The sequence below is a fragment of the Urtica dioica genome, chromosome 4 (assembly GCF_054948205.1).
Source record: "Urtica dioica subsp. dioica isolate 48M chromosome 4, U.dioica_male_clone48M_v1_H2, whole genome shotgun sequence".
Classification (NCBI taxonomy): Eukaryota; Viridiplantae; Streptophyta; class Magnoliopsida; order Rosales; family Urticaceae; genus Urtica; species Urtica dioica.
In genome coordinates this window covers 3,536,261-3,562,883 of record NC_142759.1, presented here as the reverse complement: position 1 = coordinate 3,562,883, position 26,623 = coordinate 3,536,261, and the positions used below count along the sequence as shown (strand labels likewise).

Below are 26,623 nucleotides of genomic sequence, written 5' to 3'. Positions count from 1 at the left end.
ATTTATTTTATGTGGCAGTAACGATAACAAATTTACTTTTGTAATTAATAAATCCTAACACTTTATATATTATGACCTTGTTTTAGTTATTTAATAAGTTTGATTAAAATTGAGAATAGATTAAAATGCTCACCTGTTTTGTGTTAATGATGCAATAAAATATATGGGAAACACGTAAATGCAAAGTTCCTTCGTCTATTGAATATAATAATCGTGAAAATTTGAAAGAACTTAATGATAGAGAAGAAGGAACAAATAAATAAAAGTTCAAATGTCGTCCATCATTACTTAATTAATTTGGAAGCATAATTCCAACATTTCTGTGAGACCAAGTACAATAATAGTGCCTTTGATAATTATTGGTGATAGAATTGTTCTACATATGTAGGACCAAAAATATAATTTATTATTTTGTGATTAGGTGACATTAAATTATATTTGCATGATAGCTTCACTGTCGTTGATGTATGAACATTTGGTCAATATAACATTTCAGGTGTGTTTCCCAAGAGGCAATTTTACAACAACCGTTACAAATTATAGCTTCAAATTCCATTTCTTTTATTTCTATCTACCTAGCGAATTTAATTTCACGGCAACTATATAGTTTCTTACCCAAAAATGTCAACGTAATTATTTTTTAACCATAGTAGCAATCAAGGGAGTCAAGTGATAGGGACACAAAAAGAAAGAAACAAGTTGTTTTCAGTTTTTTTTTTTTTTTTAATTTTACAAATCAGTCAACGACACACTTTGGACTCACTCACCAGAGTCTCACCACACACATCTCTCCTCTCTCTATCTCATTCTTCTTCGCATCGATATCTCACCTGAAATTCCAATCCTACCCCTCCGCCGGCGAATCCATGTGACGCGCTTTAACGCTAGCTCTACGCGCAACCGTACCGAAACAGAATGCAACAAGCCCTGAGACTTCTAGGGTTCCGCGGCCTCGTCTTCCTCGGCATCGGAATCCTCACCGTCGCCGCCGTGATTCGCCGGAGGTGGAGGAAATCCGCGGCGAATGAGGAGGTCCTTAGGCTTCTTTCCATGGCGTCGGAAGAGACCGCCATGGCCGAGCTCGAGGCGAGCTCGGCCTACGATTTTGTGAAGAAGGAGGAGAGGCCGTTGCTTCAGTGCGCTGTGTGTTTCTGTCCGACCACTAGGCGGTGCTCTCAGTGCAAGTCCGTCCGATACTGGTTCGTGCTCTTCTTCGTCGAATTCCGTCAGAGTTTTTTTTTTTCAATGGTGGTTTTTTTTTTTTTTTGGTAGACATAATTGCTGATTATGCTATTTGATGATAATTTATCTTTGTAGGCTAGGTTTTGTTGATGTTGTCAAAGTTAATGCTGGTTTAGCTTGAATTTGTTAGAAAAAAAAATAGTGAGCTGTGATTCGGAAGGTAATGTAAGTGTGTGGGGAATCGAAATGTTGAAATTCAGGTTTTTTTTTAGTTTTTTTTTTTTTTCTGGTATAAAATGTTAGATATTCTGATGTTGATAACAACCAAAGTATGCTATTTTCTGCTGTAGATTAAACTTTTGCCGGTGAATATGAGGGATTTCTTCAAATAATGAATAAATTTGGTATTAGTTTCTAGTTTTCATGAGAAATTGAATATCTCATTTCATTATTTTTATTGACTGGGAGCTTAAGGAAGAACGAAAAATGTGATATTTCGATGTTGATATGTGAAAAGTTGATGTAATATGAAATCCATTGTATAATAGCTGACCGAAGATTGGGATCATTGTCTTCTTTTTGGTTCTGGCCACTTTTACTTCTGCTTCTTATTAGTAGAGTTTTCTTAAGGCAAAACCAAATTGGCTCTTGGATAGACTTGAAGTTTCGTATGTGTATGATCTTGTACGCTTTCTTTTCTTACCTGTTGAGCACGATTTCAAAACTTGTTTCTATGCTTCTTTTCAGTTCAGGGAAGTGTCAAATTGCTCATTGGAGGCAAGGTCACAAGGATGAATGCCATTACATGAGAATGATGTATGCCAAGAGAAGTGACTTACAATGGGAACTTGATTCATCAAACGGTAATAACTTGAGACAGAACACAAATCATGTTTTATAAAAAGAAAAAGAAAATGATTATTGGTTGCGATGCTTAGTAGAGAAACAATTTCTTTGCCAGATGAGGAGAAAACACAGGCTGATTTGGAGGATGCTAATTTGTTTAAGGATACTCTTGGTTCAGACACTCTTGACAGATCAGAAACGCTTGTTTCTGAAGGTATTGATCATGATTTGTTTGGTTTTACTATGATAATAAAAAAAAAAAAAGGGAAAAAATTGGAAGTCACAAAATCACTATCTCATACTATGTTTAATTGAGGGATTTGATGGGCTGTGGATAACATGTAGATATATCAAGTACGATGGAGTCTAATCATGTTGATGAGAAGGTGAAGTCTAGTTTTCCATCGAACAAAGCTAAGATTGCCAAGTCTAAAGAAACTCCTTCGGCAGAAACGTTATCTAAAGATATGGCCAAGTCTAAGTTAGCATCTTTAAATAAGGATGAAGATAGGTCACGTGAACTCAAAAGTAAAGAAGTCCATGCTTCACGGGCAATTGCTTCTGATGATCATCGACTTCCAAGTATTGGTGAGCACCTAGTTACGGGTTCTAAATCTGCAAAGGCCGATGACTTTCATAGTTTGCCAGCTAAAACTAGCAGTGTCCTTGCATCGCCAGAAATTAGCCGCAATGGTTTAAAAACCTCTGTGCGGAAAGTTGTACAGCAATTTAGAGCTTCTAAGCTGTCGAAATGTGATACGCCAAGTACTGACAATGAGATTGCTGGAAAGCAGAAGGTTCTTTGTGCTTGTGAATTATAGGTGTTTCTGGTTTGCTAGTCTCTGTCGATTACAAGGTTGACAACAATTTTCTCTTTCTTTTTTTTAACCAGCTCATCTTTCCGTACGAGTTGTTTGTGAACCTATACACTGATGATATGATGGTCCTTGGCCCATTCGGTCTCACTAATTGTGGAAACAGGTAAATTCTCTATCTTTGGACCAAATCTCGTCAGGAAATTATTTCGCTCAACGAATTTTAAACTGTGCTCGACAAAAAGAGGTCATTGGCTTGCCACAAATTAGTCACCTTTTATTTATTCGAGTATGCCTCTTTGAATTATATTAACTTATGACACCTCTGTACATAAAACACCTCTGTACACCTCTTTGAATTAGCAACGTGCTTGTGTTGAACTTCTTAAACACAAGCACGTTGCTAATTTAGAATAAGCTTTGAATTTTTGCAGCTGCTATGCTAATGCTGTTCTCCAATGCTTGGCATTTACTCGACCGTTGACTTCATATTTTCTTCAAAAGCTCCACTCTAAATCCTGTAAGTTTATTTCCATGGCTCCACTTTATTTCTGGTTTGCTACCTATAGAGCGCTAGTCTAATCTTGAATCAGATCAGACAACAAAAAGTCTTTAGAATTGGTACAAGACACCGAGAGGCACAGGATACAATGCTTAATCCTATCAGTTGAATCTTCTAAATGAAAAGCTCTCGAAAATACAAATGATTTATTTTACTACTTGCTAAGACCATAACTGCTTATAAACCGGAAAAGTCTCATCCAGTGGCAAAGGGAGGTCTTGAGTCAGGTTGATTTGTCGAAAATGCGTGTCCAAAGTCCAATACACTGAAATACTTCTCGAGCCAGAAACCTTCTGCCTAATGACTCATCCCCTCTCCAAATGTCTTCCCAGAAATGCACAACAGAACCGTCTTGAACCTTTTAGCTCACCCAGACTAAAAAAGCTTCATGCACTGAGTAAATAGACCTCCATGTGCTTCGTAAATATCTGTTGTTTGAAATCTCCAGGATCCCACCCGCTCTCCTGAGTCATGGCCAAACCAAGAATTTTTTACCCGAACGCTACTTGGACAAAACATTGTTGATTGCAATTGGGGTATGACTTGCAATTCAATAACTTACCGGATTTGTCATTTGTTGGTTGGTTCAGGTCGAAATAAGGACTGGTGTTTTGTCTGTGAATTTGAGTATCTTATTCACACGGCAAGGGAAGGGACGTCTCCGGTGTCCCCGATTAGGATACTATCCAAGCTACATAAAATAGGAAGTCATCTTGGTCATGGCAAGGAAGAAGATGCCCATGAATTTTTAAGGTGATCCATCATTCACACTTTCAATTGTTTTTGTATCTTGTAAAATGTGTATTTAGCTATAAGCTACTAAGATTGCAGGTATGCCGTGGAAACAATGCAGTCTGTTTTCCTGAAAAACGCCGGTGCTTCGGGGACTTTGGCAGAAGAATCAACACTCGCGGGAATGACATTTGGTGGTCATCTTCTATCCAAGGTTGGTTCGATTTCTGTCAAACCTCGTTGAAGTTTCATTCTTACCCTCTTTAACTCGGTTGTTTTAACTGACGGGTTTCATGCCATAATTTCATTGATCAGATTAAGTGCATGAAATGCCTGGGAAAATCCGAGCACCCTGAACGGATGATGGACCTTACTGTTGAAATCGATGGGGAAATCGGTAGTCTCGAAGAAGCTCTTACCCAATTCACAGCTACTGAAACTTTAGATCGAGACAACAAGTATCACTGTATCAGGTTGGGGTTCATATGCTGTTCGGCTTTCAGATCAAATAACAGTTTACTCACTACTTTATTACTGTTTATTGTTCTTTGTAAAGATGCAAGTCTTATGAGAGAGCCAGAAAGAAGCTGACCTTGCTGGAGGCACCGAACATTCTCACAATTGTGTTGAAACGATTCAAGGTACAAAGCCCAACCGTACGTTCTTCGTCCAATTTTTTTTTTTCAAATGCAAAGTTATTCATCAAAGTATTTTGCAGTCTGGAAACTTTGAGAAATTGAGTAAGTCGGTTCGGTTCCCGGAGGTACTCAACATAGCCCCATATATGAGCAGTAGAACAAGTGGGAGACCACCTTTGTACAGTCTTTACGCAGTGGTGGTTCACTTGGACATCATGAACGCTGCATTCTCGGGTCATTATGTGTGTTACGTGAAGAGTATCCATGGAAAGTGGTTCAAGATCGACGACACCTCGGTTCGTCTCACACTTAATCTTCTTACGAATGTTTCAGTTTGGGTGAAACCAACAAACTAATTGTTCTTTTTTCTTAAACCGATTCTGTAGGTACAACCAGTCAAAATAGAGCGGGTTCTATCGGAAGGTGCATATATGCTTCTTTACGCAAGGTAAACAAACAGACACCAGTCATTTCCTTTGGGTAATTATATCCTCCTAGTTTTAAACGCTGCGTTTATTGTCAACAATCAACATGAAGTTATCTATCTGTTTTTTTGTAAATTCAGGCAAAGCCCGCGACCACCGAGTATGATCATGGAACCACAGTCCGGTGTGAAGTTCAAGAAAAGGAGCTCAGAAGCCGTTGGCAAACCAAAGTCGAAGCTAAACGACACCCCCGCGGTCCCAGCTGTGGACCTGTACGAATGGGGGAGAATCCGATCTCGAGGATCGGACTCATTTAGTGAGAGCTCTTCCATTTTCAGCTCGTCGGACGCGAGTTCTTCGAGCACCGTGAGCACCAGCACCGAAGACTTCTCCGACTACATATTCGGCGACCGTCCCAACTCTCTCTTGTCGCCGATTGACTTGGAGCGCGAGGAAGACAAGCCCACGATTAGTAGTAGACACCGTAGAAAATCTACAAGTGGTTTCGAGTCGGATTTTCGGGAAAACCTGTTTGATTTCAGGACCGGATTGTCGTCCAGGAGATCATCAGCTCAAACCATTTTATAAGGTTTTATTGCTGTGAGACCCAGACGACACCACTAATTTGTTAAGACTAGGATAGAGCTAGCTTTGACTTTCCTTTTTGAGGTTTTATAATGTATGTATGATAGTATAATGTAATATTATATGAAGAGGAGGAAGAAGAAGAAGAAGAAGTAAAAAATAACAAATTAATCTGTAATTGTTGCGTAAGTTACGTATACGCGCTAGCCAGATGAAACGACATCGTATTTGAAGCAATAACGATGACGAGACTTGACCAAAAGAGAAACACGAAGTTTTTCTTTCTTTGTTGTTGTTTTATGGTCGAAAAATTTACCCATGTTTTATCATTGTTGTTGTCATTCCCATTTCCGTTCGGCCGTTGCGTTCAGACGCCGTCGTTTCAGAGCCATGTCCGGTTCTGGAGCTTCCACGACGTTGAAGGAGACCGTGAGTGTCCAGAGGGAGATCAAGAAGAGCAAATTTATCGCCGTTGCTTCTCCAATCTCCGACGAACAGTCCGCTTTCTCTTTCCTCTCTCAGGTCTCTCTCTCTCTCTATATGTACGTATGTGTATATATATAATATATCATTTGGCTAAGCAAGGTCGGTTCTTTTGTGGGTTTTTCAGGTCCGAGAGCCAAAAGCCAATCACAATTGCTGGGCTTACAAGGTAGCGTTCTTCTAGTTTCGAGTACAGGATTATCGTGAAGTAAAAGAGTATCGTTTTGAGGGTTTGTGACTGATTTTGGTGGGTGTGGGTTTAGATTGGTGATCAGTTTCGGTCCAACGACGACGGCGAACCGTCGGGGACCGCCGGGAAGCCGATTCGCTCCGCCATTGCTTCTTCAGGAATCGACAGAGTTATGGTCGTCGTCATCAGGTTTTTTTTTTCTTCCCTATATTAAATCACCATTCTTTTTTTTATTTCCTAGATACGAGGAAATGGCAAATTCTCTTCTCGATTAGGATTCATGTAGAACCAGATGTGGATTACAAAAACACACGCATACACACATATTGCTGCAGATTGTTGCGTAATGGAAAAATAGGAAGTCATTAATCAATTCAATACTAAAAAATTTGACTCGATCTCTTTTCTTTTTTCTTTTTTTTTTTAAAAGGTATTTTGGAGGCATAAAATTGGGAACCGGAGGGCTGGTTAGGGCTTACGGAGGAGTGGCCGCAGAGTGCTTGAGAGACGCCCCAACTTGTGTTTTGAAGTCAAAGGTACTTATCTTTTGAAGTCAAAGGTATTTGGGATTCATTATTGAGCGTAGACGAAGAGGATTCAGGATGATCAAGCCCTGGTTCATATGTTTGTTCATTTTGCAGGTTCGAATGGGCGTCGAAGTTCCGTTTGAGCTTTTGGGGGCTCTATATCATCAGGTAACCTTTTTCGTATCTCAGACTCTCTCTCTCGTTGAGCCATCACGCTTTGTTCTAGTGTTTCATTGTGTTTATTTTCTTCTTCTTTCCCTTTGGTCATTATATCGCCAGCTACAGCATTATCAAGCAGAAGAAATCAAGCAAGATTATGAAACGGGCAAAGACGGCGCTGTGATGGTAACTTTCAAGGCTGATTTCGACTGTGTCGAGAAACTGGAAGATGCCATCAGATCAAACTGCAGCAGAGAACTAGTTTTCCACAAGCAATGAGAGAAACTGGGTCTATCTATGAGTGTATGACTGACTGCTCATTGTGACATACATAATTCATTTAAAGGATTCTCAATATTTAGTTTACAGTCCCCTCCAAAATAATAACAGTAATTCTGAATTTATATAGTTGAAAGAAAAAAGAAAAAAAAGTGCGTGGATTATTAAATCATGTAAAGCATATTTAAAAAAAAAAAAAAAAAAAAATCATGTAAAGCAAGTATTGGGGAACTTTTGACGTCGGATCACAATCCCTCGACAAGCAGGAAGACTATGTTATCTTTAGTGTGTCAATTTATTCACAATTAATTAGAAAAAATAATCCACTTAAACGTTTGACATTACTAATGTTTCGTAAATTTTAAGTAACTGCATTTTATTTACAAGCGTAGTTTTACAAGAATACACATCTCACAAAAATATTCAAATAAAAACGAAGAACAAATGTGTTAATATCTATTAATATGCGTCAATAATTGTAAATATTCTATAAATATCTGTAAATACGTATAAATGTGAACTACGATTTTAAAGAACACAAAATCATAAAAATAACTATTGCGTATATTTTGGGCATTGATATGCTATCAAGAATCCACGAAATAATGTAGAAATAATCAGGGTTTTAAATTTCGCCGAAAGTCGGAGAAATTCGCCGCGTGACCGGTACCGACGTAAAAACGGCCGACGAAGTCAGTGAAGTCGTTTTTCCTTCTTATGTCGTTCGATATTCTGCAAAATGAAATGCCATTCGAGCCGAAAACGATCACTAATTTTCGGTAATTAAAATGAATAAAATGCGGCTTTTGGCCTGGATAAGAAGTCGGAAAAGAAGTTGCGTTGTCTGTCTGCGGCTTTTTTTTTTTTTTTTTTTTTTTTTGCAGGCCGGAGAAGAAGATGTTAAACTTTACTGGGCCTAAATAAACTTGCCCAAAATATTTGAAATATTATAAACTATGATTTTTTGTTGGGTCCGAATATTAACACCAGTGGGCCAAAATAAGTCCACAGCATAAATCAACATATCACTAGTCACTAGTAGTAATAATTCCCCTGACAACATAAATCAATATGATAAGACATTTTCTCTTTGAAAATTTAATAATAATTGTAAAGTTAAGAATCAGGATTCCGTAAATCAACAAATAGCAATCACCAGAATTATAGGTTGTGTTTGGTAGTTAACTCAAACTGTTTTTTGTTTTCTGTTTTTTAATTTTTGTAGTTGTACTGAAAAACTGTTTTGTAGTTGTTTTCAAAAAGCTGTTTGGTACAGTTTTCATTTTTGTTTTTGAGAAAGTGAAAAAACTGAAAAAAAATGTTTGGTATAGTTTTCATTTTTGTTTTTGAAAGAATGAAAAGAGAAGAGAAGAAAAAAAATTTCAAAAACACATTTTATTTGTTTTCAGTTTTCTTTACTTTTTTCCAAAACAACTTCAAAATTTTTTGAAACTTTTTTTTCCGAAAACACCTTAACAAACACATTTTCCAATTTTGTTTCCTATTTTCAATTCTTGAAAACTCAAAAACAGTTTTTGAGTTGATAACCAAACGCTCCCATAAGTCACCTATTTTGAACTGTAGCAATATATTAAGAGTATCAGTTCTAAGATTCTTAAATTCACAAGATAAATGTAGAATAATCTATTACTTTTTAATTAAATTATAATATTTAAAAGTATTTGAGTTTATAATTTATTGAAAAATATGAGCATAACGTTCATGTTTCATCATTCATGAGCATACATATATACATAATATATTATGTAACATTATTTATGTTCGGTTTTCCATCGGCACGTCGGTTTTTCATCGAAAACAACATTTGAAAACGGTATTTCATTTGCCATTTTCCACATTTTTTCCGTTCGATTTTCTGTCGGCGTGTCGATTTTCCGTAAATTAGGAGGCTTGAAACGGCATCGAAAACGGCATTTAAATTCTTGGAAATAATTGCTTTATATATTTTTGGAAATATACGAGAGAATATAAAATTCAAATTTTAAAAAAAATTGCTAATTAATAGTCAAAATTTAAATGAAAATTCGGAAATAAAAAGGAGGGACAAACCTAAAGCATAAAATTTTCTGATAGGACCACGTCATCTTTGTGGCTATTTACCTAAGATTTACGAAACGTTGGCTATTTAGTAATGTCAAATGTTTACGTTGACTATTTTCCTACTACGCCGCTTTGAGGTCTCTCCTCGAGCGACTCGAAGATCCGATCACTTGCTCCGAGATATTTCTGAAACGCTTTCCTTTGAAGGAAGCCTCGCAGAAATTCTACGATGATTATCATTTCAGGATCGAGGACATCGTTCTCGATCAATACAGAGGTTCTGTTTTTCTTTTTCCTCGCACGAAAAAATGTACTTTTTCTTTGAACTGTTTGTAACATTACAGTACCGTATGTTAGTGTTGTTTTCTTGGATTTTGAAAATATGTGTACTTATTTGAAAAAAGAAAAAAAAGACTCAAGATCAAGGTGCTGCGATTTGCAAGATCTTTAGTCTTAGTTTTGCACCGTGCTCAATTAACGACAAAGAAAATGGATACGTGAAAAATCTACCCCAGTAATGATTGAATTTACCTTAGTTTTGACTTACTTGTTTTTGTATGATTTTTTGTAGGTTATCAAGGAAGTAAGAAGCCGACGATAATGGCGATCCCGAGTATTTATGTCTCCAAAGACTGGTCCTATACGTTTTACGAGGGTTTAAACCGACACCCTGATTCTATTTTTTAGGGACATGACCGTTTCCGATCTTGGCTGCGGCAATGGGTTGATTTCGATTGCCATTTGCTGAGAAATGGTTGCCTTCCAAGGTGGAGTTTCCGTAATTTTGTTTAATTGTTTGCAATTGTCGTTTTGATGAATATATAAGTTTTATTAGTTTCTTGGTAGGTTTATGGGCTTGATAACACTCCTAGAGCAGTCAAGACTTCTTGGATTAATATGTACTTAAATTCTCTTGACAAAAATGGTCAACCCATCTACAGCGAGGATCAAAAGACATTGCAGGACAAAGTGGAGTTTCACGAGTCTGATTTGTTGGGCTACTGTAGAGACAATGACATTAAGCTCGATCAAATTTTGTTGGCACAGTCTTCCGACACAGATATATCCGCTCTGGTCGAAATCGAGAATTATAGCCCTCACCATTTTGAATTCTTCATGGGACTCTCTGGGGATCAACCCATTTGTGCCCGAACAGCTTGGGCCCGTGGAAATGCCGGATGGCGTATCTTAAGTGTTTCATCAGTTTATAGCTGTCAACTTCGGCAGCCAAATCAGGCAAACACTTCTTTTTTATTTATTTTTCTGTATTAAAATCAATACGAGGGTAGTCTGAGTACGAATAATGATGATCACGTGGACTTGACTTTTGAATGAACTTACAGGTTAAGAAAATATTAGGATTTCTGAAAAACGGTTTCCAAGAAGTCAGCAGTTCGTTAGATTTATCCTTCGATGACGATTCTGTGGCTGACGAGAAGACCGTGGAACTACTTGAAGAAAACAAAGCACTTAAGTTCGGATTCCTGGTCCTGAACCAGCCTCTTTTAGTGGAGTCTTTAAATGGATTCCCAAGTCTGAGCAAGCCTCACAGCGCTGTCAAATACGCGGTCAAGAAGCTGTTGGCCTTGAGGGACCACAAGTCAGGAGATCTTTGGGAATCTGTTGTGAAACAGGTTGGCATTTTGGCAAATCGGTCCAAGCGCTTGAAAGAGGTAAGAAATATACAACTAAAAAACTTTACTTGGTTTTGGAAAACATGTAGGGGAAACAAATACTTGACCACATAGCTTACGCATATGTTCTACCATTTATTTGGTTTCTACTCTTACTGATTCTAAGTACATATTTCAAGAGGGAACACGAGAAAGCTGATTCCGCATAGGTAATCGGGTTTTCAAGCTGTGCAGTATTTGTTCTCACTGATGCATAGCGGTGTATCATCAAGGCAGAGAACTCTCCCTTGATTTACATGGACATTAACGAGAGCTTCTTGGTCAACAGAAACTATAATAGGGTCGTACTTGGAAAGAGGAAGCAAAAAAAAATCTTCCGAAGCACGAGAACGATATAAGGTTAACGTCGAACGGTCCCCCTATCTCCCGCTTCTTTATGGAATGTGAGCAAATTATAGTTTAGTGAATATTTTTTTAATAATATGAACATATAGTCTTTGTTTAAACATTAAATATCCTTAATTTATGCAGTGCCAAAGTCGAACACTTTGATATGAAGATTCAAGAAAGAAATGATTGGATGGTTACCATTCGTAACTTTGCAAACGCAATCGCGTACATAAAATATGACATTGATGTAGAACTCTGCGGGGAAGAGCTCGTAAACAAGTAACTGTCAATATGAATTTATTTTATTTACTTATATAAGTATTTTATGAAATATTCTTTCATTATTTTAGGTTTGACGCAAAAGATGAAGGTGGCAAAGTCGTCTTGGGTATGCATGGACTTGACGAGTCACTTCATTGTCCGCTAATGTGTGTTAAAAGAGTAAGATTCCCCATTAAAGGCAAGAAAAATGTAAGTTGGTTCTTCCTTTTCCTGTTAATTAGATGTTCAGTAGTCTTGCGATAGTAAGACCTTAATCACACCTCATTCCCAGCCTTAAAGAATAGTTTCCTGTCCTAATTCTGACTACTATCATAGCTCGTTCCTTTAAGAAACTAAGAATCACGGCTCATTGTACTCGGGAGTCCCAAATATTTACTGTCCTCTTTGGCTCATTCATGCGTAGCTAGAACTTGATCGACCATCTCACGATCCGCCTGGCTTGTGTTTTTGCTAAAGAAGATCGACGACTTGTCATAGTTAACTTGTTGTCCTAATGCTAACTTTTTAACCCGATTAGCCTCGCTAGCTAGAATTCAATACAAAATAATTCCATGAACAGTGTACATTAGTAATGCATTTATTTTTATGTTTTTTTATTTCTACTCTGTGTGTATTTCAGCTTCGATTATATCCACTTCGGAGGTTTGGTACTGTAAGTCCCACTAATCACAGCGCCATAAGAAAGCAATTGGAGAACTTTGGCCCTCTCTTTGGTGACCTTTGATTATATCTCAAATTATGATTCTTACGATTTCTATAAGGTAATTTTTTTATTACTTTGTGTAAAAGGATCAACACTAGCCTAATAGAATTTCTAAAGCCCAACAATTGTGAAAAGCCCAATTGTCAAGAAGACTAATAAGCTCACTTGGAGAATAAGCCCATCATCTAGAAGTTTCTTAAATAAGTGTAGAAGTGTTAAAATTGTGTAGAATCTCTAGACATGTAAAGAATGTCCTAGAATGTTTTAGATATCTAGATATTTTAGGAAGTCTCTAGAAGATGAAAAATGTGTGATCTATATTGTTTGGCCTCTACTATAAATACCCCTCTACCCCCACCAAGTCTAGCATCCAAAAAATTTCAAAAAAGTGTAGTAGTCTCCTAAAGAGTGTCCACAAAAAGTCTCATGTAGTGTGAGTGTCTAAACACTTAAAGTTGTGTTCAACATTTTGTACACTGTTTTTTTAATGTACATTTTAATTGGGTATTTTAATTTCTACATTGTCTTCTATAAGGTGTTGTAGACTTGACTAAAAGAAACGTACAACAAATAAAGAGAGGTCTTACAATTGAAGGACACGTAGCTATCTTGGTGGGGGCTGAATGTGATAATGTTTGGAAATTGAAGAATGCCTATGACCCATTTCGGGCATAACGATAACATACGCGTGAAATTAGACAAATTCGTCGAGGTTTACAAACCGCATTAGAAAGAAGCCAGTGACTCGCTATATCGACCATGAACCTGAGCTCTTTGAAATTCTTACTTCATAGTTCATAGTATTTTTTTTACAAATATTTTGTTTAACTTTTCGGTTTTCTGTTTTTGTTGTACTTATGCAAGACTTATTTTGATGGTTTTAAAAGTTGAAAATAAACAAATAAAAAATGATCAATTACAATCTTTGTCTTTTATCTAGCAACGTAAAAAATGAAAAAAAAAAAAAAAAAAAAAAAAAAGCAAAAAAAGATATGGTAACCATGAAGAGGTTACTTAGCCACAATCTCTTAAAGATATTGTTTGTAATTTTCCCTCTTTCTAAAGAGGGCTTAAAAATAGCCCATATCAAAAGACAGGAAATAGTTGGGCTAACTAACCTCAGCCCAGTCACCTTGCTACGGCTAACGGTTTCGGACATGTTCCGTTAAAGAGGAACATCATAATTTCGCAACCCAATAAACCTTTTTCTGTTTCCGTTAAAAGTCATTCGACAATGTTTATAACGAACACGATCGCGCCGTCAATCATTCAAAAAAACTCAAACGGCTACTTTTTCTTTCAAAAGTAACAAACACGAACATTTCTCAACGAACACTATCAACTTCCTTCAGAGTCAAGACCACAATTTCAGTGCTAATTTCAAGTCCCTCCATTAATGGTAAACCTATGATCGAAGCTCTCATTAACCAGGTACTCCTTCACGGTTCACAGACATACAATACGTATATTTTTCATTTTGTTCATTTATCTTTAGTATAAGTAGTATTCTCATTTATCGATACTGGTTTTAATTGTATTCTTGTTTCAGCGATTTCCTTTTTTTCATTTTTATATATTATATCTTTTCCTCGGTTTGTTTTGGTGCTTTTCTTTTTCCTTTTTCTTGATTTTTTGCTTCGTGCCTCAAAGATGATTTTTTTTTTTATCATATAAAATATGTCGATTCGAGTTCAGGTACTTTGTTTCTAGTTCTCTTTCCAATTAATTTTCTTAGCAAAAAAATAAAGAATAAAATAAAAATACAACGAGTGAAAATTTCTTGCAGTTATTTTTATATATATAAAAAAAGAAACCTATTAGTTTTTTTTTTTCTTCAGGAGAAGATATTCATTTCTATAATTTTTTTGAGTGTGAGAATTAGTAATTTTTTTATTTTATTTATTACTAAGACTCTAAGATTATTCGTTCTATGTTCATTTGGTCTGAAGTGTCAGCGATTAAGAGAGGAAAAAAGAGCAACATGGAAGGAGTTTATGCAGAGCTTGACGAGGCCAAAGCCGAGATCGGAAAGCTCAGGGATGAGCTGAAACTGAAATCAGAGCTGTCAGAAAATCTGAAGAAGCGTCAAAACGAACACCTCAGAAATGCCAGCGAGACAAGCCTGAAGATCGAGAAGCAGACTCGTGAGCTGACCGAAAAGGAAGAAGAAATCTCCACGCTGAAAGAGACATTCAGAGAACTTCAAGAGAATCTGAACGAAAAGGAGTCGATCACGAAGCAGCTTCGAGCCGCGAACGAGAAGCTCAGGATCGGCAGCGACGAGAAGTTGAGGAAACAGAAAGAGGAGAACGAAGCTTTGACTCTGGCATTAGAGGAGGCTGATCGAAGGAGCTTCGATCGAGAGCGGAAGATCCGCGAACGAGAAGAGGAGATCGAAGGGCTAAAAGCGTCTTTGTCCTTTCTGAGAGAGAAATGTTCGGGAGCGGTGAAGAAGATGAGCGAGAACGGAACAAAGGAGGCTAGAGAGATAAACGACGCGGTGCTCGGCCTCGAAGAGCAGAAGAGGAAGGTCGAAGATCAGCTGAAATGGAAAAAAGAACAATTCTCTCATCTCGAAGAGGCTCACCGGAAGATGAAAGCAGATTTCAAGGCGAGCGAGAGAGAGTGGGATTCGGAGAAGTCCTCATTGCTCGGCGAGATCTCTTCGCTCCAAGCGAGATTGGACTCGGAGATCGGAGTCTCGGAGGATCTTCGGAACCGGATTGCTTCGCTGAGGCACTCGCTCGGGAGAAACGAGGCGGCTCTCAAGGAGGCCGAATATCAGAAGAGGCAGATCGAGCAAGAGAACGAGGAGCTTCGGGTTTCGGTGAAGGAGTTTCAAGAGAGTCAAATAGTCCGAAAGTCATCATCGTCATCAGGTTCGCCTTCCGTGGCGAAGCTGCGAAGCAAGCTGAAATGTTCGGAGCAGATTCTGAAGGCTAGAGAGGCCGAATTGAATTCCGAACTGGATAGCAGAGACGAAATGATAGCTGGGCTCAGAATGGAGTTGAAGCAAACGAGAGAGACTTTGGAGAATCTCGGGTCCAAAGAAGAGGCCGAGAGGAAATCTCGGATGGAAAGACTCGGAGCTGAGCTGAACAAGTGCAAGGCGGAGTTGGAGAGTAGAGACGTGGTGATCGAGGAACTAAGGATGGCATTGGAGAATTTCGAGGCTCGAGAATCCGAATGGAAGTCCCGACTCGAACATTCGGGAGATCTCGCGAGGAAAGAGGCCGAAAGAAGAAGCGCTCAGCTCGAGAAAGTGGAGACTGATCTGAAGAATTACAGGCTCTTGTTAGAGAGCAGAGACGGGACTGTGAAAGAACTCGGGATTGAGTTGGAACGTGTACGTGATCGTGAAGCCGAGTGGAAGTCCCGGGTGGAAAAAATTACGAACGATCTCGAGAACCGCAGTTCTCAACTGCAGAGGAAAGAAGAAGAAATAAAGGAGCTGAAATCGGAATTTGAGCGACAACATGAAGGCTACAGGGCTGCTTTGGAGGGCAAAGATGCGAAGATAAGAGCACTCGGGGTAGAATTGGAACAAGTTCGAGGTGATTTTATCGAGAATCTGAAGGCGAAAGAAGCTGAGTGGAGGTCCCGAGCGGAAGAAATTATGAAGGATTTTGAGAATCACAGTTCTCAACTCCAGAGGAAAGAGGAAGAAATAAAGGAACTGAAATCGGAATTCGAGCAACAACATGAGGACTACAGGGCTGCATTGGAGGGCAAAGATGCGAAGATAAAAGCTCTCGGGGTAGAATTGGAGCAAGTTCAAGGTGATTTTACCGAGAATTTGAAGGCGAAAGAAGCTGAGTGGAGGTCCCGAGCAGAAGAAATTACGAAGGATTTTGAGAATCACAGTTCTCAACTCCAGAGGAAAGAAGAAGAAATAAAGGAACTGAAATCGGAATTTGAGAGACAACATAAAGACTACAGGGCTGCATTGGAGGGCAAAGAAATGAAGATAAAGGCACTCGGGGTAGAACTAGAACAAGTTCAAGTTGATTTTATCAAGAATTTGAAGGCGAAAGAAGTCGAGTGGACTTGCCGACTAGAGACAAAAACCGTAGATCTCAACACGAGTACGAAGAAGCTTGTGATGGATCTTGAGACCAGGGACGCGGAGGTAAAAGCGCTCGGGTCGGAGATTGAACGGGTACGAGAAGACTTTTCGGAGAATCTCAAGAGTAAGGAAACAGAGTGGACTCATCGACTGAGAACGATGACGAGTGATAGAGATGCTAGGATAAAAGAGCTCAAAACAGACTTGGAAAACTGCAGTTCTGTTGCCTTGCAGCTCAAGTTACAGACTGAGGAGATTTCAATGACGCTGTTGGTGTTGCAGAACGGAATCTCCGACGCCCAGTTGAAGATATCGAACGAAAGAGCTGATCTGGAGAGAAGGAACAAGATTGAGAGCACCAATGTTGACAGGTACGAAGAAATGCTCATGGAATCGTCGATCCGCGAGGTTTTCTTGAGAGAGCAAATTCTGGAGATCGAAAGAGCGACGAGAAAGAGACTGTTCAAGGTCTTCAACGAGCTCGAGAGAGCAAGCCTCCATGGGAATGAAGTTGAGTTTGAGCTCTACATGTGGAAGTCGATTGCGGAGCGTTTCGAGGCTGGTCTCAAAGAAAGCCTCGGGATTCGGAGAGAGTTAGAGGCTTCGCTTCTGGCTCAAGTCGTCTTTGAAGAAACCCTCGAGCTCGAGAAGCAGAACCTGGTCCGCACAATCAAGGAGAGAGATGGGAGAATCGCGGGTCTCATGAAAGAGATCGTGTCTCTCGAGTCGCAGATATCAAACTTCTTGCAAGAGTCGATGGGAAGAGAGATCGTTGCAAAGATCGGAGAGGAGAGAAGAGTCGAGGAATCGAAGGAGTTGGAGACGAGACGATTCGAGACAAACTTGTTGGGACTCATCGGAGGATTGGATGATCGGATCGGCGAGATTTCGAGCGAAGACCAAAAGCTGACGGACATGTTGGAAAGCATATTACTGTCTTGCCCCCGAAAAGACTCGAGCATCGACACGAAAGAGAATGCGAACAGCCCTGCAACGACCAAGAAATTCGAAGCTAGTTCGGATGTGAGATTGCCCTTCACAGAGATCAATCATTTGGTGTAAAGAAAGTAATTGAAGAATGTATCTATTTCAGGTCATCATTTCTAACTTGCCATGTAAGTTTATGTCAAAGCATGGGTTTTTTTTTTTTTTTTTTTTCCTATTTTTTCCTAATTTTTTTTCCTTCCCACATCTTTAGCTTGTATATCTGAGACTCATCATGGATTTTAACCTATGTAAGCCAGCCCTTTGACTCTCTGATGTAGCAGCATTTTCATTTCTATCTCAACTGATTTTTACTTCTTCATTTGCACGAAGTAGTGAATTTTTAATTATTATTATTTTTGTATTTTTTGCTGCAAGTAATGAACTGTATATCTCCAATAAAAAAAAATGTTTACAAATTGATGAAAAATACAATCACAATGGCGTCCAAATTCTACAGACGTTTATGTCACTTCCAAGTGATTTCCACGTTTGTTATGTTGAATTGGAGTTTCGAGCAAACTCGGTGAGTCCTTGCCTCAAAGCTTCAAGGCTAACACCATTCCGGACCAAAATGCTCGTCACGCCCATTTTCGACACCTACAAAATTTACCGGGAATCAAGGGCTAAAACGATTAAAAAAAAAATCGGGATATAGAGGCCTAGAAAAAAAAGAAAAGAAAAAAGACATACCGCCTGAATGTTCCTGTTCTCGTCATCGAAGAAAAGCATGGACTTAAAAGGTATCCTGGTCTTCGTCTGAATTCTCTGGAAATGTTCAGTTTTGTGGCTCCAACTTGGGTAAATCTCCTGCTTCAATTTACTCTATTTTAATCCAAATCACTCAACAAACTCATATAGCTTCTGAGCACAATCAATAAGCCATGCTAAGTACTTATACATTTCATTTTCTTTTCAATTTATGAACTATACACGTGTGGATCCTTAAGAGGTTATTGTTCATATGACAAAACTGAGCAAGATGACATCTTTGAATTTAACCTAGAATAAAAAGGTACAATTTTTTTTCAGTAATTTTAACGAGTAATAAATATTTGTGCAGAAGAAAAAAAAAATAAAAGAATGGCGTGACTTGCCTGGGCAACAAAAACAGAATGAAGACCCAATTTGGTGAGAAAAGCTGTGGCGATTTCAGGGCTGGGAGTTCTAGAAGCAACCGCCACGTGGATTCCTTTTTCCGAAAATGCCCTCAGAACCCCTAAAGCTTCCTTGTATAAGTGTGGCTCGTCGTTCTCCTCTCCGAACTCGCTGGTACGAAACAATTACTTTCAGAATTTATTTCAGACATTTATATACAGAATATATATATATATATATATATATATATATATATATATATACCAATAAAATGGCCAGAGCGTATAATCGAGATCGACGACGACTAAGCGTGGAAGATCGCTGAACTCTCCGATTATGGCAAGAGACTCGTTCTTCGTCTTCTCTTCGTCTTCCATGGTTTTTGCCCGATTTCTGTAATCAATTTGATCGATAGCGACTTTTGAGTTTTGAGTCCTATGGCCATTCATACAGTACACGTGTATCCAATCGACGGAGCTGTTTCGTTGATTGACCTTGAGTCCATGTGTCTTCTTCGTATTCGCTGCTGCGCTGTAGTACGCTCTTCGACAGAGGACGCGACATGTCGTTGATACGAAAACAACCAAAAATGCATTTCTCACTTGAAAAAACAAAAAAAAAAACAAAAAAAAGTTAACCAGACCGTCCAATAATTCATCTTTGTTTAAAAAAAATAGTCAAAATTTCGTTTTATTAAAAAGATAATCAATCAGATTGAAGTAAATTAAATAATTAATTTAATTATTTCGGAAAATAATCCACAAAATTGAAATTAATTAAATTAATTTAACCAATTAATTAATTTACCTCGACCTGATGGATTATTTTTTTTATAAAATAAAATTTTAATTAGAATCTTAAACGAAACTAAAAATTGACTAATTGCAAAAAATTCTCAAAAAAAAAAAAATCACACCAGCTAATTTTTTTTTAGATCAACTAAAATGAGAGTCATTTCATAGCATTTTTTTTAATATATTTTTAGCCCATTTTTTTAAAAAATTGCCCTAAAAATTTACAAATTAGCTACACTTGAGATTTTTTTTTCAAATTGGCCCCCCCACTGATTTTTTTTTCAAATTTGCCCCCCCTAATAAGTTTTTCTAGATCCGTCACTGGTTACGTGTAAACAATATAAAATAATGAGTTTTCATATTTTCGAGACAAATACCTTTAAAATCATTTAAATCATCGTATCTTAGGATTATCCCAAAATTTCTTTGAATGTTATCGCTAAGTAAAAGTTAAACATATACTCATACATTAAAATTATTTTTTATAAATAAAAATACATTTTCTACACTTAAATTAAAATTTATTATTAATAAATTATTTTGGTAGTTAAAATTTAATTGCTAACATCGAAATTTAATTTTTTTTATAAAAAATATTCATGTTAAGATTTTAGTTTTGGTTTCTTAGGTCGATTTAAATTCAAGTATGATCATACTCTTACTCTTCTCAGGCATATTAAAAAAAAAAAAAAAAAAAAAACTTGAGTTGTACTCGGGCCCAGACCGCGATCGAGGTTGGAAAAAATATCGAGTCGGATCGATGCTATTTATGCCGTGTTTAAGATTTTGAGTTGGAAAAAAAAAGGCGTGAAAATGGTATGTGATGGTTTTTTTAACTAATCACAAAAACAATGGTAAGATCAACGTTATAATAATAATAATAATTTAGTATGAAATTATTTTTTCTAATTATATTTCTTTTACTTAGATTCTGAATAATTTTCATTTTCACTTAATTAAATTAGTAGAGCTTTTTTTATTTTTTAAAAAAATAAAACAATAAAATCAGTACAGTGTAGAAAACGACATATTGATATGATTGATTTACGACGAACTGCCGCGTGGCAATTAATGTATAACGCGAATCTGTGGTTCACACGCATTAGAAATAGTGAATAATATATTATGAAATCTTTTTCTCTTCTTCTGATTCCTAATCTCACCAAAAAGAAAAGAAGAAAAAAAGAAGAAGCGTATTTCGGTGTTCGTAATTCCATAATCGAAGCTTCGTATAGATCGGGATTGCGTCTCGTAATTCACGGGCACAAGGTACTGTGCACTCTTCCATCTCTAATTTCGGAATCGACAGTTTTTTTTTTTTTTATTATGCACATCGATCGGTGATAGTCTTTCGCAGGTCTCAGAATGCGTTAATTATTATGGATACGAAAGATGAGGCGTTTCCTTCTTTTACTTATTCGTTTCATCAATTGTTATTTGTCTTTGAACTTCGTATATAAAAGGAGAATTTCGAGTAGAATTTTATTTGTACTTGTTGTGGTGATGATGTTACTGAAGGCAGTTGAGAATACAAGCTTGTACTGATATTTAATCTAACAAGTTTGATATATCTTTTTCAAATTCTGGGTATGTTACGTACCAAGGTTCAAATATGTGTGTGCGCGTGTGTGTGTGTGTATAACCTTGAAGTTTCTAATCTTAAATATTTTTGTGTTGATACTAGTTTTGAATTGGGAATTTTTAGAAGAGCTTCGGTGTATGAGCGGGGTATCAAGGAACTTATGCTGGTGGTGGTGATTTCGGGTGTGTCATTTGCGATCCAGTAATGGTTCTTACTGGTTCATTGCAATTGTCTCATGGACTTGGACTTCACAAAAACCAGGGATACACAAAAACATTCAAGGTACAAAAATAATTCGCCATATTCAATTATTCAATGCCCTCTGTTCTTTTGTTTTTCCCCATCACAGTAATTCAATTGTTTCTGTCTTTCTTTGTTTCTTCGCAGAGTGGGATAGGAAGAAGATCCAAGTTTGATGCTTTGGATGCGACCCTTTTATCCCGTGTTTCGGTTTGATTCTCGGAGCGTTATCTGTTTTTTCGATCCTCGTTCCCTGCTCTGAATTTGATTGTGATTTATTTTCATTCCCTTCAGTTTCAGCGACAACATTCTTGGAATGTGCGCGTACCGAGCATCGTACACAGGCCATTACATACTTTACCGCACAGACACAATGCCTTTAAGTGCCGTTCATTTCTAACTCCAGGCACGCAATCGGAACTGCCCGTGTTGAAGACCACTGTCGGGGCGTTGAAGAGGTAATTTTCTTTATCCATGATGATTTTTTTTTACTTCATTTCGAGACCTTTCAACCTTATTTACTTTCGTTCATAGTCTTTCTAAAATTTGAATAAAGGACTGACTCGTGACTATTACTTTTGACCTCCCAAGTCACATGTAGTGACGTAACGCTTCTCCAGACTAGATGATCAGTAGGTAGTGGAATTCTTGACCGATGATCGCATTCGCATTATTTTATGTTATCCGGGTGAATGTGTGCTAGTCTGTTTGGAATTTGTGACGCTGAGGATCAAACTCTGTGTTCGTGAGCTCCTATTCGTTCCATGTTCAACTGTAGGCTTAGGCTCTATTTGGAACCCGGAAAATAGGATGGAAAAGAAAATGGAATCCCTCCTATTTTTCTTGTGTTGTTTGGATGTAGGGAATGTAGAAGGGAAAGGAAAATTGGGGGGAAAAATATGAGGGACAATGTACAACTTACAACCGCTCTATTTTCTCACTTTTCCTCTTATTTTTCATGACTTCCAAACACAACATATAATTTTGGTTTTCCTTCTTATTGTATCGTTTCCTTTTCCTTCATTTTTTTTTTAGAAGAAACTAAAAATAAATTAAAAAAGAAAGAAAGCTTATACTGTGAAGAAGGAAAGTACAAACTACAGCGCACTAGGCCAATCACGAGAATTTTCCTTCATATTTTCACTATCCCCTACATTTCCCGGGTCCAAACTAAGCCTTACACTCTGAGTTCTAACTCAAAATGATGAGCTAATCTTCGATTTTGTTATAAATTTTCTTATATTAAGCCATGCCAAAGTTGCTAAAGTCAATTGTTGAATAAAGAAAGTAACATTAATTTCTTTATCACAGGTGCGTTAATATCTTACAAGGTTATCCCCTTGTGCCCAAGTTGGCTGTAGCGGCGGGTTTCACTGTATTCGCTGCTTGGGGTTTTTTGCCGCTTATTCGCCTTATCAGAAATGTTATCCTTCATGTATATGTCTCGCCTCTTCTTATGTATATATCAAGTCTCCTTTTTTTATTGTTATTATAGCTCAGGTGTTTATTGACCATTTGTCATGTCTGTATTGCAGCAGAAAAATGATAATAGTTGGAAAAAGAGTGACACACATTACATTTTGACTTCATATCTTCAACCTATGCTTCTCTGGACTGGAGCTATGCTCATTTGCAGGTACCAAAAAAATCATTTAACTCTTCTTTATTTTTTTATTTTTTTTTTATATATACTTTATAATCCAAATACAGAATATAAGTGATTAGCCTATACAGAAAAATACTAAAGGAAGATATAAAACAAAAGGCGTGATGTATATTTGACAGCCTTGGATTGCTTATCAAAAGGACCGTTCTTTTTTCAGGACATTGGATCCGGTTTTCCTTCCCACAGAAGCTAGTCGCATTGTTAAAACGAGGCTTCTGACTTTTGTGAGGTCATTATCGACCGTCCTGGCCTTTGCCTATTGTCTATCAAGGTAACCAACCCTGTTTTTGTTTAGTCCGCTTCAAGGCTACGTATTTCTAGGCAGTGTTATTGAGTACCTAATGTTGCCATGATTATGCAGTGTTATTCAACAAACACAGAAGTATTTCATGGAGACCCATGACCCCACTGACACAAGAAATGTATGTTTGATACCCAAAATATATATGTATATATACAGATATTTACAAAAAATCAAATTATATATAAGGCGAATCGTTCCTTCTCCGAGGCATAACTTGATGTTTTATCACCATTCTCATTTAATAATTACATGTTTCCTTGATCCTTGCATAAGATATCAGTTTTTATGGCTCTGAATGCCATTTGATTATGTTAGATTCATAAGGGTAATTAGTATTTTTTTTATTATCAATTTCGTTTTTTTTTTTTATCTATTTAACTATAAAAATCTCTTCCCTTTTTATCTGCATACCAAGGCTTGACTTACAAGCTCTTTCATTTATGGCAGATGGGGTTTCAATTTGCAGGCAAAGCCATATACTCTGCGGTTTGGATCGCTGCTTTGTCTCTATTCATGGAGTTATTGGGTTTCTCGACCCAAAAGTGGGTTACCGCGGGTGGTCTCGGCACAGTCTTATTGACTCTAGCTGGTCGTGAGGTGCTTCATAACTCTCCCCGCTCTTTCTTCATCTTTTTTTTCTTCCGGTTCATAATTCCCACGTTTATACAGTAATTCTTTTTCTCACTCATTGCCATTAGATATTTACGAATTTCCTTTCGAGCGCAATGATTCACGCAACTCGGCCTTTTGTTGTGAATGAATGGATTCAAACAAAGATTGAGGGCTATGAAGTTTCTGGAACTGTTGAGGTTTGTGCATCTTCAAGATTTTGAACTCGTGTTTCCAACTTTACAATTTAGCTTTCTTTTTTCTTTATTTATTTATTTTAATATATATACATATACATATATATATATATATACATATACATATATATATATACATATACATATATATATATATATATATATATCTCTGCATATTCTGTCACAGCATGTTGGATGGTGGTCACCGACGATCATAAGAGGTGAAGATCGCGAAGCTGTTCATATTCCGAACCACAAGTTCACAGTGAACGTTGTTCGTAATCTCACTCAAAAAACTCACTGGCGTATCAAGACACACCTTGCCATCAGTCACTTGGACGTCATCAAGATAAATGTGAGGCTTGATCGAGTATATTCCATTTCGGCTGTTACAGTTCTTTTTTTAAATTAATCTCTAAAGTACGCCTTTGTGGTGATTGTCGTTCTATTTCTCAGCATATCGTTGCTGATATGCGTAAAGTCTTGGCAAAGAACCCTCAAGTTGAGCAGCAAAGATTGCATAGAAGGGTATTTCTCGAGAATATCAATCCGGAAAATCAGGCTCTTATGGTGAGTGTCGGATTCTGGCCAACTGATTACCAAATTCCTTCCATACTTTGAAAGAACCTTTTTTTTTAATTATTATTATTATTACTATTTTTGCTGATGAATTGTGTTTTATTAAAAAAAAAATCTGATTTTTAATAGACACACACTCATATGTAGCACTTATCATGTGTTGCAGATCCTAATCTCCTGCTTTGTAAAGACTTCACATTTCGAAGAGTATCTATGCGTGAGGGTAAGATCTTTTCGCTTCGAAAACGCTTCCTTTACTTTGAAGTGGCTGATAGATATAGATTCATAGGTCTTGAATCTGAACAGTTTTTATATATCAAGCAAAGATTGTCTTAAATAGACATTGGATGGGAACCTATAAGTCTGAGCCAGCTATAGATTATGAAAGATAAAGAATTGTATTGTTGCTTTAGAACAAATAGCCCCTGAACTATTACAGTTATGACATTTTGGTCCTTTTATTAATTTTATGAGCAAAATGGTCATCAAACTATTATAGTCTTTTTGGTAAAAATATTCAACTCTTTTTAACGAATTCTAACGTCTGAACATATATAAATATATTTGCCTCAAAAAATATATAAATATATATATACAAACTTAAATAACTTGTTCATTATTTCTTAAAAATTCATAGAAATGCAACCTTACTCTAACAATTCTAAACTTGTTTAACTTTTATTCAGGGTTTATATGTTTATATCATAATTTTTCCAACAGAACTAGCAAGTTATTTAAGTTGGCAAATATGCGTGAAGTGTTATAGATTTTATAAAATAAAAATACGTTTCAGAAAAAGACTACGATGCTACAAAATTAACAGCTTCGAGAAATATTCTGCTCAAGTTGGTCCAGGGAGAACAATATTAATCGTTATAATTTTACACTAAAATATCATATTGCATTACTTGAGCAGGAAGCTATACTTTTGGATCTTCTGAGAGTCATAAGCCATCATCGGGCGAGACTCGCCACGCCAATCCGAACCGTTCAGAAAATATACAGCGACGCCGACTTGGATAACATCCCATTTGCCGAATCGGTTTATAACAACAACGGAGTCGCAAATCGGCCATTGTTGCTGATCGAGCCGGCTTACAAGATCAACGGCGAGGATAAGACAAAGAACCGCAACACCGCTCGCCCAAATGGAGAGAGAGAGAAAGACGGAAGGACCAACAGCAAAGAGAGCCCCAAAACACCCGAGAAAGCCGCGGCCGATCCCGAGCCCGAAACCACCGCCAACGCTCCGGCTCAGAAGACTCCGACCGGAAAGCAACCCAAGAGCCACAACAAGGGCTCGACCAATTCGATGCCTTCGGTGTCGAAGCCAGTGATAGAAGAGAATATCGTTCTCGGGGTCGCCTTGGAAGGGTCTAAGAGGACGCTTCCGATCGAGGACGATGACGTGGCGGCACCCTCGTTGTCTCACGGGGACGTAACGGAAATGGTGGCGGGTCGGATTAACGGGCAAGGATCTTCGGCTCCGAATGCCGATAAGGACAAGAAAGACTCTCAAATACCGTCCTCTCCGAGTTCGAGTTCTGGTTCAGGTTCGAGTTCAACGTCCGTTGATCCTTGACTCGACCGAGTTTATTCAGGCAATATTTTGCGCCGCCAAGCTAACTCTTCGTACACACATACGTACATACGAGCACAGACCAGATTTACCTTTTCTGGGTTGTTGGATTTTTTGTTTTTTTTTTTCTTCTAACATTTTGTGATGAAATAGACAAGAACAGGATCTTATAAAAATACAACAAAATAAACGCTGCAGTCAAAATTGATTCAATGTGGAAGATCGTACATTCATAGAGAAATTTAAAACAAATATTAAGATCGAGTCATCATCAACATGCGTGGGTAGGTACTAATAATAAAGTAGTAAATAGAAATAATGGGAATATTACTGTAGAAGCTATTTCATTAATGTGTATAGAATACTTTGTATGTGCGGACAAAATTAGCCTCGCGAGATATTGATTTCAAGTTTCAACCACAAAAACGATAC

General features: G+C 37.5%; 5 protein-coding genes across 7 annotated transcripts; 4 read left to right on the top strand and 1 right to left on the bottom strand.

Moving 5' to 3' along the window:
* The first annotated feature begins 747 nt into the window (after positions 1-747).
* Positions 748-5,788, top strand: UBP17 (ubiquitin-specific protease 17). The gene is made up of 13 exons (XM_089611864.1): positions 748-1,199; positions 1,930-2,045; positions 2,144-2,242; positions 2,374-2,825; positions 2,921-3,009; positions 3,278-3,363; positions 3,996-4,158; positions 4,237-4,351; positions 4,453-4,610; positions 4,694-4,778; positions 4,856-5,071; positions 5,162-5,223; positions 5,341-5,788. The coding sequence occupies exons 1-13, from the start codon at positions 916-918 to the stop codon at positions 5,786-5,788; spliced, it is 2,373 nt and encodes a 790-aa protein (XP_089467990.1). The 5' UTR covers positions 748-915.
* A 315-nt stretch (positions 5,789-6,103) lies between these two features.
* On the top strand, positions 6,104-7,510 carry LOC149399379 (ribosomal protein S5 domain protein). Of its 2 annotated transcripts, none has more exons than XM_089611866.1 (6): positions 6,104-6,307; positions 6,396-6,437; positions 6,532-6,647; positions 6,889-6,994; positions 7,100-7,153; positions 7,271-7,510. In XM_089611866.1, the coding sequence occupies exons 1-6, from the start codon at positions 6,104-6,106 to the stop codon at positions 7,421-7,423; spliced, it is 675 nt and encodes a 224-aa protein (XP_089467992.1). In that variant the 3' UTR covers positions 7,424-7,510. The 2 variants fall into 2 exon arrangements, with proteins under 2 accessions (XP_089467992.1, XP_089467991.1); XM_089611865.1 differs by having other exon boundaries at positions 7,265-7,510.
* A 6,263-nt stretch (positions 7,511-13,773) lies between these two features.
* LOC149399378 (uncharacterized) lies at positions 13,774-17,853 on the top strand. The gene is made up of 2 exons (XM_089611562.1): positions 13,774-13,924; positions 14,443-17,853. The coding sequence occupies exon 2, from the start codon at positions 14,475-14,477 to the stop codon at positions 17,619-17,621; it is 3,147 nt and encodes a 1,048-aa protein (XP_089467688.1). The 5' UTR covers positions 13,774-13,924; positions 14,443-14,474; the 3' UTR covers positions 17,622-17,853.
* Positions 17,854-17,876: 23 nt separating this feature from the next.
* LOC149399377 (uncharacterized) lies at positions 17,877-19,076 on the bottom strand. Its single transcript, XM_089611566.1, has 4 exons — positions 18,906-19,076; positions 18,641-18,812; positions 18,237-18,353; positions 17,877-18,143 (listed from the first exon to the last, which is right to left on the bottom strand). Exons 1-4 carry the CDS (start codon positions 19,016-19,018, stop codon positions 18,039-18,041), a joined length of 507 nt encoding a protein of 168 aa, XP_089467692.1. The 5' UTR covers positions 19,019-19,076; the 3' UTR covers positions 17,877-18,038.
* A 1,474-nt stretch (positions 19,077-20,550) lies between these two features.
* MSL2 (MSCS-like 2) lies at positions 20,551-26,395 on the top strand. Of its 2 annotated transcripts, none has more exons than XM_089611564.1 (14): positions 20,551-20,704; positions 21,120-21,299; positions 21,405-21,467; positions 21,552-21,715; positions 22,569-22,692; positions 22,796-22,893; positions 23,081-23,194; positions 23,285-23,345; positions 23,675-23,824; positions 23,926-24,036; positions 24,221-24,388; positions 24,490-24,603; positions 24,779-24,835; positions 25,529-26,395. In XM_089611564.1, exons 2-14 carry the CDS (start codon positions 21,222-21,224, stop codon positions 26,192-26,194), a joined length of 1,968 nt encoding a protein of 655 aa, XP_089467690.1. In that variant the 5' UTR covers positions 20,551-20,704; positions 21,120-21,221; the 3' UTR covers positions 26,195-26,395. The 2 variants fall into 2 exon arrangements, with proteins under 2 accessions (XP_089467690.1, XP_089467689.1); XM_089611563.1 differs by having other exon boundaries at positions 22,793-22,893.
* The last annotated feature ends 228 nt before the right edge of the window (positions 26,396-26,623 follow it).